The sequence below is a fragment of the Camponotus vicinus genome, unplaced genomic scaffold, assembly GCF_025532165.1.
Source record: "Camponotus vicinus isolate PSW18456_S1 unplaced genomic scaffold, iyCamVici1.0 SCAF_1, whole genome shotgun sequence".
Classification (NCBI taxonomy): Eukaryota; Metazoa; Arthropoda; class Insecta; order Hymenoptera; family Formicidae; genus Camponotus; species Camponotus vicinus.
In genome coordinates this window covers 30335611-30352131 of record NW_028141945.1, presented here as the reverse complement: position 1 = coordinate 30352131, position 16521 = coordinate 30335611, and the positions used below count along the sequence as shown (strand labels likewise).

Below are 16521 nucleotides of genomic sequence, written 5' to 3'. Positions count from 1 at the left end.
AGGATCGACATTTTGCGATGGAAAATTTTCGCGATACTCTGATTCAAAGTAGAAGGCGGATCTTCCGGGTTATATCGTAGATCGTTAGTGAAATCGCTCTCGCGATTGAGATACATTCATCCTTCGCGATTAGTCGGTGCGTTGTTAGACAGCAAATAACGAGCACGCAGCCAATCATTAGATCTCTTATACTGTGCCGCAGGCGAATGGTGAACGTTCATTCCGAAAGGTCATGGAAAATTGAATGACCGCGAGCAAGAACTATAAGCGAAATCGCTGATTAATGCAATTGAAATATGATTAAAAGCGCGGATAAAAAATTGAAAAATTAATCAAAATAAAGGGAAATGTCTCACGTGTTTCACTTTAAAATAAAATAACATATGAAATAAATTAAAAATTATACGTACAATATTGTGCGTATAAAAAATATAAATACTTGTAATATATTTTTGATTAATAATTTAACGAATAATTATATATAAGTCTCTTTCATATGAGACGCTTAGAAAGACAAAAGAAAATTACTCTCGTGTTTTCCTGCGTCCCCTGATTTGACGACTTCGCTCGCCTCTGTGATTATTATCGGAGACGTATATGTCCGAGAAAGGGTTAATGACGAGCGCGCGAGGAAGGTGGCCGTGATCCTGTACCCGCGGCACTCCCTGCCTCCCTTTTTGCTCGCACACCTCGGCTCGCCTCATCGTATCTCCGCGCTCCGAAACAGAGGATGACTTGCGTCCACGAGGAGCGGCGAAATAGAGGTGTCTGAGATGAGAGGGCGGCGCGCCGCGTTTATTTATCCTGCCCGCTCTCCGAGAGCTGCGCTCCTCCTCCCTCCGTCCATCTTCCTTGATCTTCTCCTCCTCGCCCTCCTCTCTTCACGTCTTCGTTGCCTTTTTTTTCTTTCGCCACTGACATCCTCTCGCTCGAGCTCGCTTCGTCTCTACTGTTTCTCTTTCTCTCTCTCTGCTCTTCTGTCTTCTTCTCTCGTCTTTTCCTAGTGTCTCTCGTGTCTTGACAGAAAACTCCTGAAGTATAAATCCCTCGCTTTTCCAGCACGTAGATAGTAGATATACACTCGCTCCTCTCTCTCCCTCTCCTCGACCACCCTCTCGTTTATATCACACGGACGCGCGCGCGGTCATTTTTCACCCTCTCCAATTTCATCCTCTTGCGAGCCTCATTCCTTCCTTATCTGTCCGTTCTCTCGCTCTCTCGTTTCTCGCAGTTTCGATACGTCTACCCTCTTCCTTGTCTGCCTGCCACATTCGTCTCACTCGACGCGGCGAGTTTCTTTCTTCCGCGGCAGGCTTTTTGATCGGCCGCTATCCGTGTGCGAGCTCGCCGTCGTGAGAGTGCGGATGCCTTCATCGCTGAGCTTCTTTTCTTCTCGCATCTCTCGATCGAGCTTTCGACCTTGCGACTCGCCTGTCGAGTCGCGGCCTATAATCACCGACCGATGCCGCCGTCACCGTAAAACCCATGGCCCGCTGCGCGGCTTCCGATCACCGCCAATAGTAACGGCAGCGATAGCGATGACACTGGCATTCTCGCAGACAATATTTAATGTTTAAAGCCGTGTGTTCGATGCCAAGAATGTAAAATTGTAATTATCAATTATGTTTATTAATATTGTTATAAGGATAAAGTAAATATCGTCGTTTGATTACGTACAATAATTATATCGAAATAATCAAAGAAAATAAATGAAGTTCTTCCAAGTTCTTTATCAACAATTTTTAGTTAGATACAAGTAAATTTTTTTAAATTTAATATCTATTACTTCGAAATTGCGGCTATTAATTATGGCGAGATGACTATCTGAATGTAGTTACGGTATCTTCTTTGCAACACGACTCGAGATGAAGTCGAGCTTCGAACACGTACGACACTTGATATCCTCGACAACCGGCCGATGAAAAATCAAGATGCGAGGGAGTTCCGAGGGAGATTCAAGCGTCTCGACTTTCATATCTCAACGTGATAAAGATACTTGGACGTCCGGAGCATAAACTGACTTTGTAAAGATGTCTATCTAAGATCCTTTCCAAGTCAGGAAAGCTTTCAAGAACATGTTTTATTATCATCCTTAATAATGAATAGAAATTTTAAAGATAAAAAAGCACAAACTTTTGTTCGCGCACCCTTAAAGTCTCCAATAAAATATATTTTTATAATATCATAATATCGATAATTTAACAACATTTAATTTATTGATAAAGTCGCTGTGATAAATTGTCTCCTTTAATTCAGATAAGGAAAAATGCTGCTTCTGAAAAAATTAATCGCGATAAAGTCGCTATGGTAAATTGTCTCCTTTAATTCAGATAAAGAAAAAAGCTTCTGAAAAAATTAATCGCGTGCAACGAGAAATAACTGTAATTCACTTTCGATTCATACCTATTCGCAGCCTATTCGATAGATGAATCGAGAGAAAGACTGCATGTTGCGCGATTACATCTCTCTCGTTCTCTCTTTTAGGACGGGACGAAAAATTGACGCGATGCGCCAACTGTGGTCCGGTTGCTTTTAATTAAAACATTCCCTGGTTGCGGTACCGCGAAGAAGCTTTGGGAAAAATGAGCGAAAAGAATATAGCGGGGTAGAACGGTTTAGGGGAGAGAGCAGGGTGGAGATCGCCAACCAATTATCTGCTCCGATATGATCTTCCGCGTCTTTGCTCTCTCGTTCGAGTCGGATGGGCGACGACTGGTTAAGCTCCCGCGGGGGCCCCCGGGGGAAATAAAGCTCGCCCGGGTTTCCTCTCGTTATTATACACACGCACCCGCCGCGGAACTGCGGCTATCTCTACGATCTTCGGTCCTTTGAGGACCGGCCCGCCCTTCGCGTAATACCTAAGGAAACCGGTGCGGCTTTGCTAAATTAATTCCACGAGCTTGGCAACGCGCGCTCTCCTTGGACTCTCGAGAGTCCTGCTCACAATCGCGAAGTACGAGTAAATACGTTTTGTACCTGTGAGAGATAAGAAAGGATCGTGTGTTGGTGTGGTTAATGATGATTTTTCTCGAAATGATATTTTTTGCGCGAAGAGAGGGCTACTCATAAAAAATAATAGATTTCATAAGTTGTAAGGGAGAAAATCTTAGAGTGTCTTTTATTAAAATAAAATTAAAAAAAAAAATTCTGAACCCTTTGGGTTAAATGGATATCATTCAAGAAAATCTATTATATTTTTTATTATAACTTTTAAATGCAGAGAAAGAAAATTTAAGCTGTAATTAAACAAAGTTTTCACAATATTGAAATATTACAGAAATGTGTAATCATGTTTATAGAACAATCAGACTTTTCTACAATTGTAACATTTCATTATTGCAATATTCTTATAATAATTAATTATAATTTTTTATTCTCTCTTTTAATCTAATATCAAAATTAATTTATTTTTAAATCCAATACCTCGTATTTAATATGTCAAAAATAATTGTAACCTTCTCAATTAAAGGGAATAATTCCTCGACAGGATTTTCGCAAAATAATTAGCTCTTCACATTATTAACAATCATCATAAAATCGTGCGAACTTATGATTCGCGACTTCGATAATTTCGTTCTTTCGAAGCGGGCGTAGTCGATCGCGCACGTTTATATATCGGGTGACAGCGGGGTCAGGGACGCGCGCTTGTGCGTGGTTATATCCAGAAACGCGCCTGCCTATCGGGGGAAAAGGGGGCAGCGTAAAGACTCGTGAAAGCTTCCGGAGAGACAAATTGGCGTGAAAACGCATTTCGGGGGCAGAAACGTTGGCGCGGAATTTACGGGAGGGAGGATTGCCGAGAAAGGGGGGTCTCTTCCCCCGCCAACGTCCCCTTCGCGCCAACGTTCGGTAATGTCAAACATTTAGGTCGAACTCCGGGGTGTTCGGCTAAATACATTCACTCGTCCTGGTCCTATCATTCCGCGCGACCGCTCGCGAAGAATAGCGTGATAATGAGAGGGACATAATATATTTTATAGGGCACCTCTATACACACAGCAACGATCGACGATTCTGGCCTTGGTGACGCGAACTACTTCGATCTTCGCGCTTTCTTTTTTTTCCCTTTCCCTCGTTTTCTTCGGTCGCGGAAATGCAAAGTAGGTTCGGTCGTATTGCGATTGGAACATAATTCTCTAAGTGGACGCAGTTATACGATTATCAGAGTTTTTACATTTGCTTTGGATTTTTCTCGAATAATGGAGCCGAATGTATATGTTTAATTTTGGGAACTTCAGGGTTGTAGTTTTGTTTCGTTTAATTAAATGCCTCCGTTAATGCTGTATCGATGAGTTAAACTTTTCTTAAAATTTCCAATCCCTCACAGTTAAGTTTTGTTTCTTGCTTATAATGCCAAGCTATAGGGTTTATGCTCTTGCAATTTCTATCTTTCAAGGAAATCTCAAGAAAGCATCTCCCGAAGCGCGCGATTACCCTCCATAATTTCCTCAATAATATCGCGCGCTATATTGATTCTCGCAATTTCTATCTAATTTGGCAGCAACCTCGAAACTGCATCTCGACATGATTATTTCTTATCGTTCTTAGAATCAGACTGCATCTATAATCTGCACTGCTTTTTATCATTAATTTTTAAAATCACATTTCTTATAACAAAGCGTTTTCAAAAATAAATCTTTTGACAGATTCGGCGGCTAAGTGCACGATCAAAATTATATTTGCTTCTATTAAAAATCAATTGTATTTAATTAACTAATTTTTAATTTAATTTAAAAATTAAAATACATTAATTTATTTAAATTTATCTACGCTCTCAATGATGCTATCAAAAACATCTATCATTTTATTTTCTTTAAGCGGTTAATTATATCCACAATTCTACTTCAACTATACTCGAGTAATGAATATCGCGCCCAAACCATATTCTTTTCGGAGCGTTTGAATTACTCGAATCGAAGTATCAACTTATCTCTTATCCGGCGAGCAGCGTATCTTTTATTCGGCAGGTAGATAGATATGGACCAAGTCGAGCCGAGTCGAGCCGAATCGTATCGAGTCGCGTCAAGTTGCGAGGTACGAGCTGCGATGTTGGGTACGCCAGCAGCTCGGGGCATTCGTCCGGGTCGGGTCCGACTACCTCTCGCAGCAGCCATTAGTCGCACCCTGCAAATTGAGTGGCGCCTGCTAGATACGCGCCTGATTCCATTAAAGACATCAAACGGGCAAAAATTACATCAGCAGCCACCCTCCATTCTAGCGCCGCTGTATTAACCTGCCTGCCATGCAGGCGTCCCCGGCGTACATGCACCCACACACATATACGCGTACGCGCGCACACCGACGCACGTTTGTCCTCTGTCCTCACCCTCGTGGCTCTCGCTAGCTTGCACCAGTTCTCTCTCCTCTCTCTCTTTCTCTCTCATCTCGCGAAACTAGCGCGAAGCGCGCTTAACGCACCGGAGGTGGCAATTTTTACCCTTTTTCCATGGGGTATTGCTCGGTGACTGTGCAAGCGCAAGCGGTGATGAAAAATCTTCCCAACAACGGCCGATCGCCTCTGAAGTAGCGCGGGGCTAGCGTTAAAACCTTTTGCGGTATAGCGATCGCGGTGATTGAGACCGCCGTCGAGTCACGCGCTTTTAGACTTTGTTAAATACCGATATGCATTTTCAAGTTATGCACCACATCGATTATTTAGAATGAAAGACTAAACAACAAAATTTGAATAAAATTATTCGAATAATAATTAACACATCACTCGACATATGTGAATATCTAGCGTTAGATGTAGTCATTTAATTCTATTTTTTTTAATTTAGTATATTTAATTAAATATATTTAATTTTTAAAGTGCTTCCGTTTAATTTAGAAAAATGTAAAGATATATCTCACACAAGATCTCTCAGATATTCTCTCAGATATATTAAACGGTAGATGTAAAAATGCACTGTAATCAACGATTTCACTTTCTGCATAGTAAAAGGGATAAACGGAAGATCTCTCTTATATAAATCGTCAATGCATTATGGCGAGCCGATGAAACCACTCGTCATATTAGCGAGCGACTCAATATTTCAGTCTGGCGCTGCGGTAATTAAAAAATCTTTTTTACGAATAATAAGGCAATCATGGTTAGGGAGGCAGAATTAACAGAGATAGACGTAAGCTCTTTCGTTAATTTTTATCAGAGTAACCCTACCGAGACACGTGTATTTTAACTATTCAATGTCTGATCAAAACTCACGCAATATGCCGAATGCAAGTCCAATTTATGATGCTACAATTGATTAAACAGAGAAAGAGAGAGAGAAAAGAAAAAATAGAATAATTTGGAATATTCACAAAAAATTTAAATTTATATAAAATATTAAAATTTTAAATAATAATAAAAATTCTTAATATACCTCGATAAAAAGCACCTAACATCGAGAAATTATAAGCAATTTTAAATTTATAAGTAATAATAAATTCAAAAAGTTTTATCATGTACTATCGTTTTTAAGGAAAATTAAGAGAATGAGATAATCATATAAAATAATGAAATTTAATAATCGATAATAAAAACAACTTTTATACGTGAAGTTATAAATATATACCTTTTTCTATATGAAATGTGATATTTTTGGAAAATTATTAAATGTATAATCTATGTAAGACCTTCTCGAAAACCCATAAAGAAAATCACTAGTCGATAGGTTTGCAGCGGTACGCATTTATGCAACCACATACTGTGGACGAACGTTTTTTTTTTTTCAACGAAATTTTTTCTACACGGAACAACCGGGCCGCCGCGCCGCTGCGCGGAGAAAGAGCCTGCCAAATCTAATTCTCGCCTCGCTTTATTTGATCATATTTTACATCGGCTTTTGACGCCGCCCTCGAAAGGCACGCTTTTAAAATACATTACACGTTGCATCGCGCGTTGGCGCGCTCCGCTACACGATAAATACGCTCTACGTTTGAGCAATCATTCTCGCGGCTCTCCCATTAGTCGCGCCCTAACGATATTATCACCGTGCCCCTTGCAGCATGCTTGCAGCATGCCGCGTACAACGTGAAAATCTTAGGGGTGAATTAGTAACTGATTGGCCATCGATGCAACGATTATGGGACGATGACATCGGAATTTCGGCTCGAATTTATATATTCCATCTTGCAAAATCAAATAAAATGATAGATAATTGCGGAAATATTCAATTGAATACGTCGGTAAGTCTGTCAGTGAAAAAAATGATTTTAAAATTTGTCATCTTTGCGAAAAAGAAATTAATAATATTATACTAATAAAATTATAAAGACAATTGATAATAGAAGCGTATTACAATTGGAAATGTTAATACGAGAAAAGGCACAAGAATAAAAGTTAAAGTCTTAAATATAAAACAACTTTTGCTTTTTAATATCTACGATACGATGAGAAGTGAAATTTCACAAGATTTAGAATTGGTCAACATAATATATTGCCTCTTTCTCTTTGTTTTACCTGGATATACATTAGAATATTTACGTAATATTAAAACATTATAGAAAAAGTCAATATGTTTTGTCAATTGAGTACATAGTGATAAATAGCTGTGTACTTTGTTCTCTTGCGAAGAATGAGAGAGCTAGAGATATTTAAATTATAAAGTTTTTAAACTCTCAATACTTTTCAACTTAATTTTAAATTAAGTTTTTAACAGTCTTGACACTTTTGTGGCAAACTTAAATTTTTGTTTATAATTAGGGTGTTTGATAACAGCTAGTGATAATGACATTTAGTTTCGTTGGTTTATATCTAACGAAGAGAGAAATTATAAATAAAGTATATACATATACGTTTTGATTACGAAAAAATTAAAAAATTCTGACTTTAGAATTAACAATAATTAATCAATTAATATTAATTTTAATTGTTTACTAAATATAATAATTACAACTTCGGCATTCTGTTTCGTTAGATACCAACCGGTCTCACCAAACTCTCTCTATTTCCCGAATCTTTTCGCAGCATCCCAGCACGACCTAACGCTCGTCGAGAAGTTGCATTTTGTGGCGCGAGGCGAGGTGAAAATAATATTTTATTCATACGCCGTCGAGAGAGAGACGCGACTTTCCTTGCTTCCTGGCGCCTCGAGCGAAATAATACCTAGGGACCGACCGACCGACCGACCAACCGGTCGTTGCACAACGTTGAGGAACGAGAGGGGGCGGTCGATGGGGTTGCGACGCGGCCTCTTCTACCCCGTGTTTCCCTATTTTCTTCCGGAGAACAAGTGTATGTGTATGTGTGTGTGTGTATGTATGTATACGTGTTGCGTAAACGCGCCCGGGAGAAAGCCCGCGGGATGCCAGAGGACCGCATGCGAGAGGAAAGGAGAAAGAGCGAGAGATATGTATAAGCGCAGGAACAACGGACTGCAAAATGCTCCCGTCGCTTTGTACACATTTGCATACCGCGTTCCCCACAGTATGTGCGTGGCGACGTGCGAGAGAAATCCAAAGCCCCCCACGTTCCTTCCTTCCTTCCTTCCTCCCTTCCTCCCTTCGTTCCCGCATCCATTCTCGTGCGTGCACCGTTCGCGATGTGCCGCTTTTCGGCCGAACCTCGCTTAAGTTTGCGCGCGAGCCGAATAAGTTACCCTTATTCAAGAGACGCGCTCGTCGAAAACGACTGGAGTTAAAAATAGGAAATATTATATACTTTGATTTATATCGTTACGTGTATAAGATGCTAATAAAATGTTAGAGAAAAAGACAAATTCATCTTGTTGGAATTCCTTGATGCAGATTTTTTTAAATTTCAGTTATCAAAAAATACTCATTTTGTAATTCGCAATGTGCATCTCGCAAGGGATTTTGGATACAAGTGAAAAGTGTAAAATTAAATGCGTCTTTTCTTAGCAAGTACAAAGGGAATTTTTAAGTTCGCCAAGAGTTTCATCTGCCTCTTTAGTAAAGACGGTATTCTCCGCAAGCACGAAGGTTTGAAAGGACTTGGAAAGTATCCTCTTTTTTTTCGAAAACATTTATGAAAACTTCTTTTCAATATTAATCATTGTATAAAAAAAGGAAAAAAATTGATCAAAAAAACAGAATTTTATAGATTGAGAATTTTCGAAAATAAAAGCGTTTTATACTAATTGAAAGATGAAGAATTAGATGCGTCAAACGAGTTAGAGTCTAATATTATGCTATTTAATAGCCTCTCTTAATGCACATGGAAGCGAAACAGCAATGAAAAATAGTATGATTAAGATCTATGTTAAGTAGGACTGGCTGTTCCGCTTTATAATAACCGTTTACAAGCAGAAGAACAACGGTCCATAAAATGTTCCCGGGCGTTTTGTACATATTTGCATACCGCGCTCCGCTGTGCGTGACGACATGTGAAATTCGACCTCGTTCTACTTTCAGCATCACGCATCGGGTCCATTTAAGCCGCACGGTTAAATGTACCAATATGATCTTTCGAATAATTCGCTAAAAACTCGAGGTTTTGAGAAAAATCTACATAATTCGGAAAGAAGTAAGAAACTTATGCGTATGCAGCTCTTTATAATTTTTAAATATATCATAGAGATCTCACTCTGCAAGAAATGATTAAAATAAAAACAATAACGATTTATACATATTTTGTGAAATATGACCTCTTAATTCGCGCAATCGACAGGTAACTTTTTACGCTGTAGTAGTAATTTAAGGATACTTTAATTTCATTTAATTCATATCAATTTCTGCAGAAAATTGCAGTTATTTAATTCAATCTTTACGGTTGCGTCAACCAATCGCGATCCGGATTACAGCTTGCCGCATCGTTAACGCGATCCATGTGGATTCTTGTGCGAAATAAGTAAATTAAATCGTTTCGGACCGATGACGCGGCCACGTGCAACTCTGATGGCGAATGGCGGAGAGGAGAGAGGAGAAACGTTGCTCTGCAACGTCGACGTCTTCCGGTTCCGAGAGAGGAACTCGCTAACGAGCGGGGAGGAGACAGCTTAGAGAGACGCTCCGCAGGAACGAAAACGACGGCGGACAGGAGCGGAAACAATTAAATGCTCCTGCCCGAGTGGTCGCATTGTTCCGCTCGTAGCGGGGTCCGCGATTCGTGGCTCTCCTTCATCCCTCCCCCTCGTATCGAGTCGATTCGCACGAAATACACTGTGTTGACTCCCGGGGCCCGCTTTATTGGACCGATGCGCAGCTTTGCGAGGGTGCCGCCCGCCTCGTTGCACGCGCGAGACTAATTTGTCCGCTGCGTCGCGTGAGAGCTTCATTCGAGAGCTCGAGGTGAATAAGTATACCCTTTGACTACTTGATACAGGTAGCGGAATATCCTACATTTCTAATATAAGATTCTCTAATTGCTACTCTCAAATTTTCAACAGTTAAGTTTCTCCTTTTTTTATGAGAAATAAATTTATAATTACTTGCTTCGCGTTGAATTTTGGATGATAAAACACGATAATGGAATTGTATACGTGAACTTTGCGCTTGATCGTGATTCTTGCTCGAGATTAAAATAAAAGATAAATTAATCACTCACCAATCCGATGCGGAACAATGGGGGGGGAGTACACGTATATATCAATATATATAATATATCAATATGTATATATAATATTGATTTGTAAAACAGAAATGTATTCAAATTTTTAAACAATGTTTGAAATAATTAATACTTTAAAATATAATTATTACACTATTATGCAATAATTGTTATGCATTTTTGTTCGTTTTTTTCTTTAAATAAACATTAAATAAAAAAGAATACGTAATTTCCGAAAAAATCCTTTTCCGACATAAACTCTTATAAAATATCATAAATAAGAACACTTAATAATTTATTTAAATAATGCAAATAATTATAAAACTCAAACATTGTTAAAGTATTTTATATTATTAATTATATTTTTTTCCATAAGAAATTAATTTCATTATACACATACATGATTTATGTGTTTTAAATAAATTATAGAATATTTTTTTAGAATATTTTTTTGTATTGTATGTATTACACAATGAAAGATATAAAAATGACGAATAATTACCGCGCAGATTAGCGAGCAATTAATTTTACAAGTAAGAAATAATAAATAAATAAGTCATTGCTCACCCTATATTTGCTCCGCCTGATACCTCCAAGGATCCTCTCTCGTTCGTCCTTTGCTGCTCCTTCATGGCACTTACTCGCGAAAACACGGTTAATCACATTCGGGTACGCACTAATCAACAAAATAGGACGATCGCGCGACACTTTGCACGGCACTCCCGCACACGCGACCGATACTTTATTACATTTCGATGGGAGAACCACGATACGATATACTCGAAATTGTGCGTAGCCGGATTCACGCGCCATTCACCGCAGCAGTGCTAAACATACACAAATAATATACGTGTTTTATAACATAAATAAATATATGTATACAATACGTATTTTTGAATAAAAAATTGGTCACAAATTTTTTATATCGTCGAATTTATGCGCGATATAAATATTAAAATAAAGGATTAATAAAGATTATATTTGTTAAAATAATATAAAAATTCATTCTTTATCTACAAAGTTTTGTTAATATAACTGAAAAACACTCCAAAATAAATCGATGATACCCTCTCTCTCTCTCTCTCTTTCTCTCTCTCTCGTTCTTTTCTCTCTTTAATTCCGCGCAAATGTTAATTAAGAGGCGATTAAAATTATCCGGAAATATATAATCAAAATTCAGTATTACACACACGATACATTTGGAATATGTACATGAAGTCGTACAAAATATATATCACGATATTATTACTTTCTCGATCTGAAAATGTGTGAGTAAATTATATTTAAAGCGAAAATAAAAAAATTTTCGGAGCACGATGCAAGATATATTCGTACTCGAGCATTAAGGAGATAATTATTGAAGCAAGACAATAATTTATAATTGTCATCTTATATGGCTTTGATTCCCGAAGGAATAAATCGATACGAGATACCTGCTGCGATAAATAGTCATCCTTTCGACACTTGTAAATAGTAAATTATTAATTGTAATAATCGTATAGGGAATGATTGCGTTTAGAAAGATATCCTGTGTGATTTATTATTAACATAAGCTCTCTGGATCCGACAATAATTAGCAAAATTACATTTCAATCGTTGGGAAAAATTCGAAATGCGATGTGAAACGTTCGAATCTAATTATGATAAGGAAACAATTGTCACCTAAAAAAACTTGCTATAAAATAATTTATATAATTCATATTTTCTACTATAATTCTTATTTATAAGATTATGCGAATTATCTGTTTTGATAAAATAATTGGCTTATGAGTCATCGATCGCGATAATTAATTATGCTCTAATTATCCATTAACAAATAATTATTTTAAAAAATATACATATTATATTTTAATAATAATGTTATTAGAGAAATAATTATTCTCTATTCGTATTATTTGTCTGGCTTTTTCGGAAAATAAAAGTTTTTCTTGATAATAATGAAAATAAGCATAACGATCACGTATGTCGCTGTCCCACGCAAGACTTAATAGAGCAGATTTTTATCTGGATTTCGAAGGGTAATCGCGGACCTTGACGAATGACGTTAGATCGCATCGGGGATCAAGATTTCGCGTATTACAAACGCCACGTGCTGTTACGCTCGAGAAATTGTACGTATTCATCTCACGTGTGCTTGCGTAGGTAAATTATATCGTCTGTGTGCGAATAAATAATTTATGTGAAGAACGCGAGTAAACAAACATGTGACTATATTTATTGGCATTATAATCTCTTCGTTAAATGAAAAAGATTGAAAAATTAATTAATTAAGACACACACATTATATATTATAGATATTCTTATTGTATAAAATTTCAAAAATTAAAAAGAAACTTACATGCCCTTTCTAAATTTACACAATTCAGAGGAATTGCAATTGCGACGGTAAAAATACGATTAAACAGTCCTATTCGAGGGTTAAATTAAAGATTCGATCGCAGGATGCTTAAAAGAAACGTTTAAATACTCGTTTAACTGATTTCGCGTTCGCGCCCGGAAGTGACAAATTGAAAAAGTTGCGCTTTCCAGGATGTGAGAAGATGTATCTTCTTCAAATAGTCTTGGGAAATGAAACAGTGAATCAAAATACACCGATCTAATTTCCTTTTCGGCAACGACGAAACTGAGAGTCAGACTCTCCCATGGATCCTCGAGTTTCCTCTTATAATTGACGTAACTGAGTGTATACACACTTGCATGACGGGTTATAATTCATAAGATAAAAATCGATATTTATGATAATAAAATTATATGAATTATATGAAAAAAAAATTATAACAGTAATACAAATAAATATATATTTGTTTCAAAAGAGAAAGAGATTATAATTGACGTAACTGAGTGTATACACACTTGCATGACGGGTTATAATTCATAAGATAAAAATCGATATTTATGATAATAAAATTATATGAATTATATGAAAAAAAAATTATAACAGTAATACAAATAAATATATATCTGTTTCAAAAGAGAAAGAGATTATAATTGACGTAACTGAGTGTATACACACTTGCATGACGGGTTATAATTCATAAGATAAAAATCGATATTTATGATAATAAAATTATATGAATTATATGAAAAAAAAATTATAACAGTAATACAAATAAATATATATCTGTTTCAAAAGAGAAAGAGACAGGTGTTGAGAAGAGCCAGTTATAAAATTTTTCTGAGTGTTTTAGCGCTACTGGTTATAAATTTCGTTAAAAAATGTAACCAACGTACTTTTTCCATTTTACACAACTTACACTTGAGACATTTTTGTTAGAAGATACTTGTAGAAAAAATAATCTGTCATCCAATCTTAACGCAGCTCTCTCTTTACGTGCTTCAGTCTTATATGTAGTATTTGCAATATAGAATATCAGAGCTTTCGGATTATGTCGCACTTAGGGCCTCAATATGTCTCAATCCGCCACTGCATACACGATCGAGCGGTCCTTATATCTGGCAGACTATGCGCAACTGGTGATCCGCTGGTCTATTCTGCACCACGAGACATGGCTTCGTGTAGTATCAGTAATACATTTCGATCCGCGTAATGCGGATCGACGTGTGTCGATGGTTCTCAATTTTTGTTTCCTGGCGATGCGATATCTCTCGCGACAAATCACATCTCGAACGTTCAACTATAATATATAAATATTATATTTAAAAATTATTTATTTATTCTGAAATATCATATTTAACTCTACGAATGTAAACAAAATTTTCCAAGAAACTTACATAAGATTTTATCTTGTCGCGGTTGATTTTTCTGCATTTGAGAAAAAAAGGATCGCGGCGCATTCTTTGAGAATCACTGATAATATACACGAATCCGCGTGAAAAGGAAGACCCTGTCTGCCTGTGACGAGCGTCGGTTTGCGTCGCGGCGACCGCCGAATCGGAGGATATCTCGAGGCTGAATAGAGGCCGCGGGGCGGATCAACGTCCTCGGAGAATTCGTCGAGTCGATAGCGGCTGTCGCGCCGACGGATTTTCCCGTTCCCGATCCCCTTGATCTCTTAATAAAAAGTCGCGATACGGTCCCTCTCCCGATGTGGGACGGCGGGGGATGATTAGACGACTACGACGGTCGGTTTTAGGCGGGGTGAGATTGCACCGATATAGCTTCGCGCGGGAAAAAGAATGCGGAAACTACCCGTATCGCGTTTAAAGAGAGAGCAAGAAGTAATAGTAAAGATTTTTCGTATAAAAAAATATGTATATTCCTTTCGATCATCAAACATATGATATTTCAGAATAAATATATAATTTTTCCTCAAATAATTATTATACAATATAATAATTATTTGATATATTTATTTTTTATTAAAAATCCCCAATATAATAATTTTCAACATATTGTGTGGGAAGCGAGAATTAAGGTTACTTAGGTTAGGTTAGTTTGAATTCGCGCAATGTGTATCAATAAATACTTGATAAAATCTATACATCTCTTGTTTTCCTTATTCAGGATTTTCTCCTATTATAAAAAAAAATATTCCTCTTTTTATATCTCACCGTTATAATTCAACATCAAAAATTCATTAAACGAATCATTACTAAAAATTATCATTTTTAAAAGCGACAAACTTCCCACCGCATCGAGCTCAAAGAAACTCCCGTTTCCCGAGCAAGAAAATATTTTACGTCAAACGTACCGTTAAAGAGATGCAGAGCATTCCTCCTGGACTCCGGTTACTCTCGTATCGTCGAGGTATCGATGTATACCAGCCGCTTTTATCCATCGAAGCGAGCCGGCGAGAGGAGCCGCTTTCAACACCGCGCCGCCTTCGTAATAGCTTAATAACCCGCTTTTCTGCGACGCGGTGCTGCAAACGCGGCAAAAAAGAACTAGAACGAGCGCTAGGGGAAAGAAGGACAGAGAGAGAAAGAGAGAGAGAAAGAAAAGAGAGGGAGATTCGAAAGAAGAATTCCTCCTCGGAGTCGATCGCAGTCCGGGCTCTGTTTGCCGGGTATTTGTCGGACGCGGGTTATCCGAGCGCGGCATCTCTCTTTTTCTCGATGCTGTCGGCATCGGCGGCGCATCGATATCGACCGCGGAATGTAACGTGCGGCCTCGAAACAACATGGCCGGCGGGTGGATCTCCATAACGAGCGCGGTGACTTGCACATCCGACCCAGAACGCATTAGCCGTATTTGCATTTAATTGCCGGTTGTTTGTTTGACGTCCGCGCAACCGGCGGAATTAGGAACAGTCGGCGGGAGAAGGGGGGCGAGGGGAAGGGGGCAAGCGGCCGGGGTGGACTGCAGGGCGCATCCTGCGTTCTGTGATCTGTGCGATCCGTCCACGTTCTTCTTCCTGCGTTATCCGTATCCCGGATTTCAATGATCTAACTTTTGCGTGCGTAAGGAAATTATCGTTGATATGATATATAGTCGATATATACAAGCTTTTAAATATAAATACATGTATACATACAAAAATGCGATGACAAGATTATTAGTTCCGAGATACAAAGCTATAATTGCCAAGTAAAATTGAATATTTAGATAAATATCTAGAAAACGTAATATCTTACTATATTTGTAATAATAATTATACTTATAAAAAATAAATATATATAACATAAACTTTGAATTATAAATAATAATATAAAATTGCTAATGTATATTTAACAAAAAAATCGTAAAAAGAAAATTAGAGGAAATGTAAAAAAAAAAAAGATTTAGAAAATCGAAAGAGTTACATATATATTCTTTATAATTTAATTATTCCTCCATTTCAGTAAATTGTGACGAATAAATCATAGTTAGCGTAGAATGCATTTATCATGGTACTATAAATGCCTTAGTATTATTTCGGGGCATCTAAAAGTCGAGTTGAAGGATAATAGAAAACGATGCAACTATTATTAGTCGCGTTTTCCGCGTTATCAGAGCCGATAGTCTTTGCCGCTTTCCCAGAGGTACCCGGGGATCGCTTACGATTACGGGGACGCACGTAGCTTGTCGGACGTATAACGGTGGATCGGGTATATAGAATCCTAACTGAATCTCTTCTCTCGGAGGATCT

The 16521-nt window shown here is 37.7% G+C and overlaps 1 protein-coding gene across 3 annotated transcripts in view; it reads right to left on the bottom strand.

Annotated features, from left to right (window-relative positions):
- Window positions 1-11255, bottom strand: part of Fuss (SKI family transcriptional corepressor fussel) — a 92793-nt gene extending 81538 nt beyond the window's left edge. For 2 of the 3 annotated variants that reach the window (XR_014440605.1, XR_014440606.1), the window contains exon 1: window positions 11060-11138. Coding sequence is in view for 1 of the 3 variants with exons in the window: in XM_083109764.1 (XP_082965890.1) it covers window positions 11060-11124 (65 nt within the window). In the remaining 2 variants the exon portion in view is untranslated. Of the gene's footprint in view, window positions 1-11059 lie in introns of all 3 variants that reach the window. The other variant, XM_083109764.1, reaches the window with a different exon arrangement.
- Between the last annotated feature and the right edge of the window lie 5266 nt (window positions 11256-16521).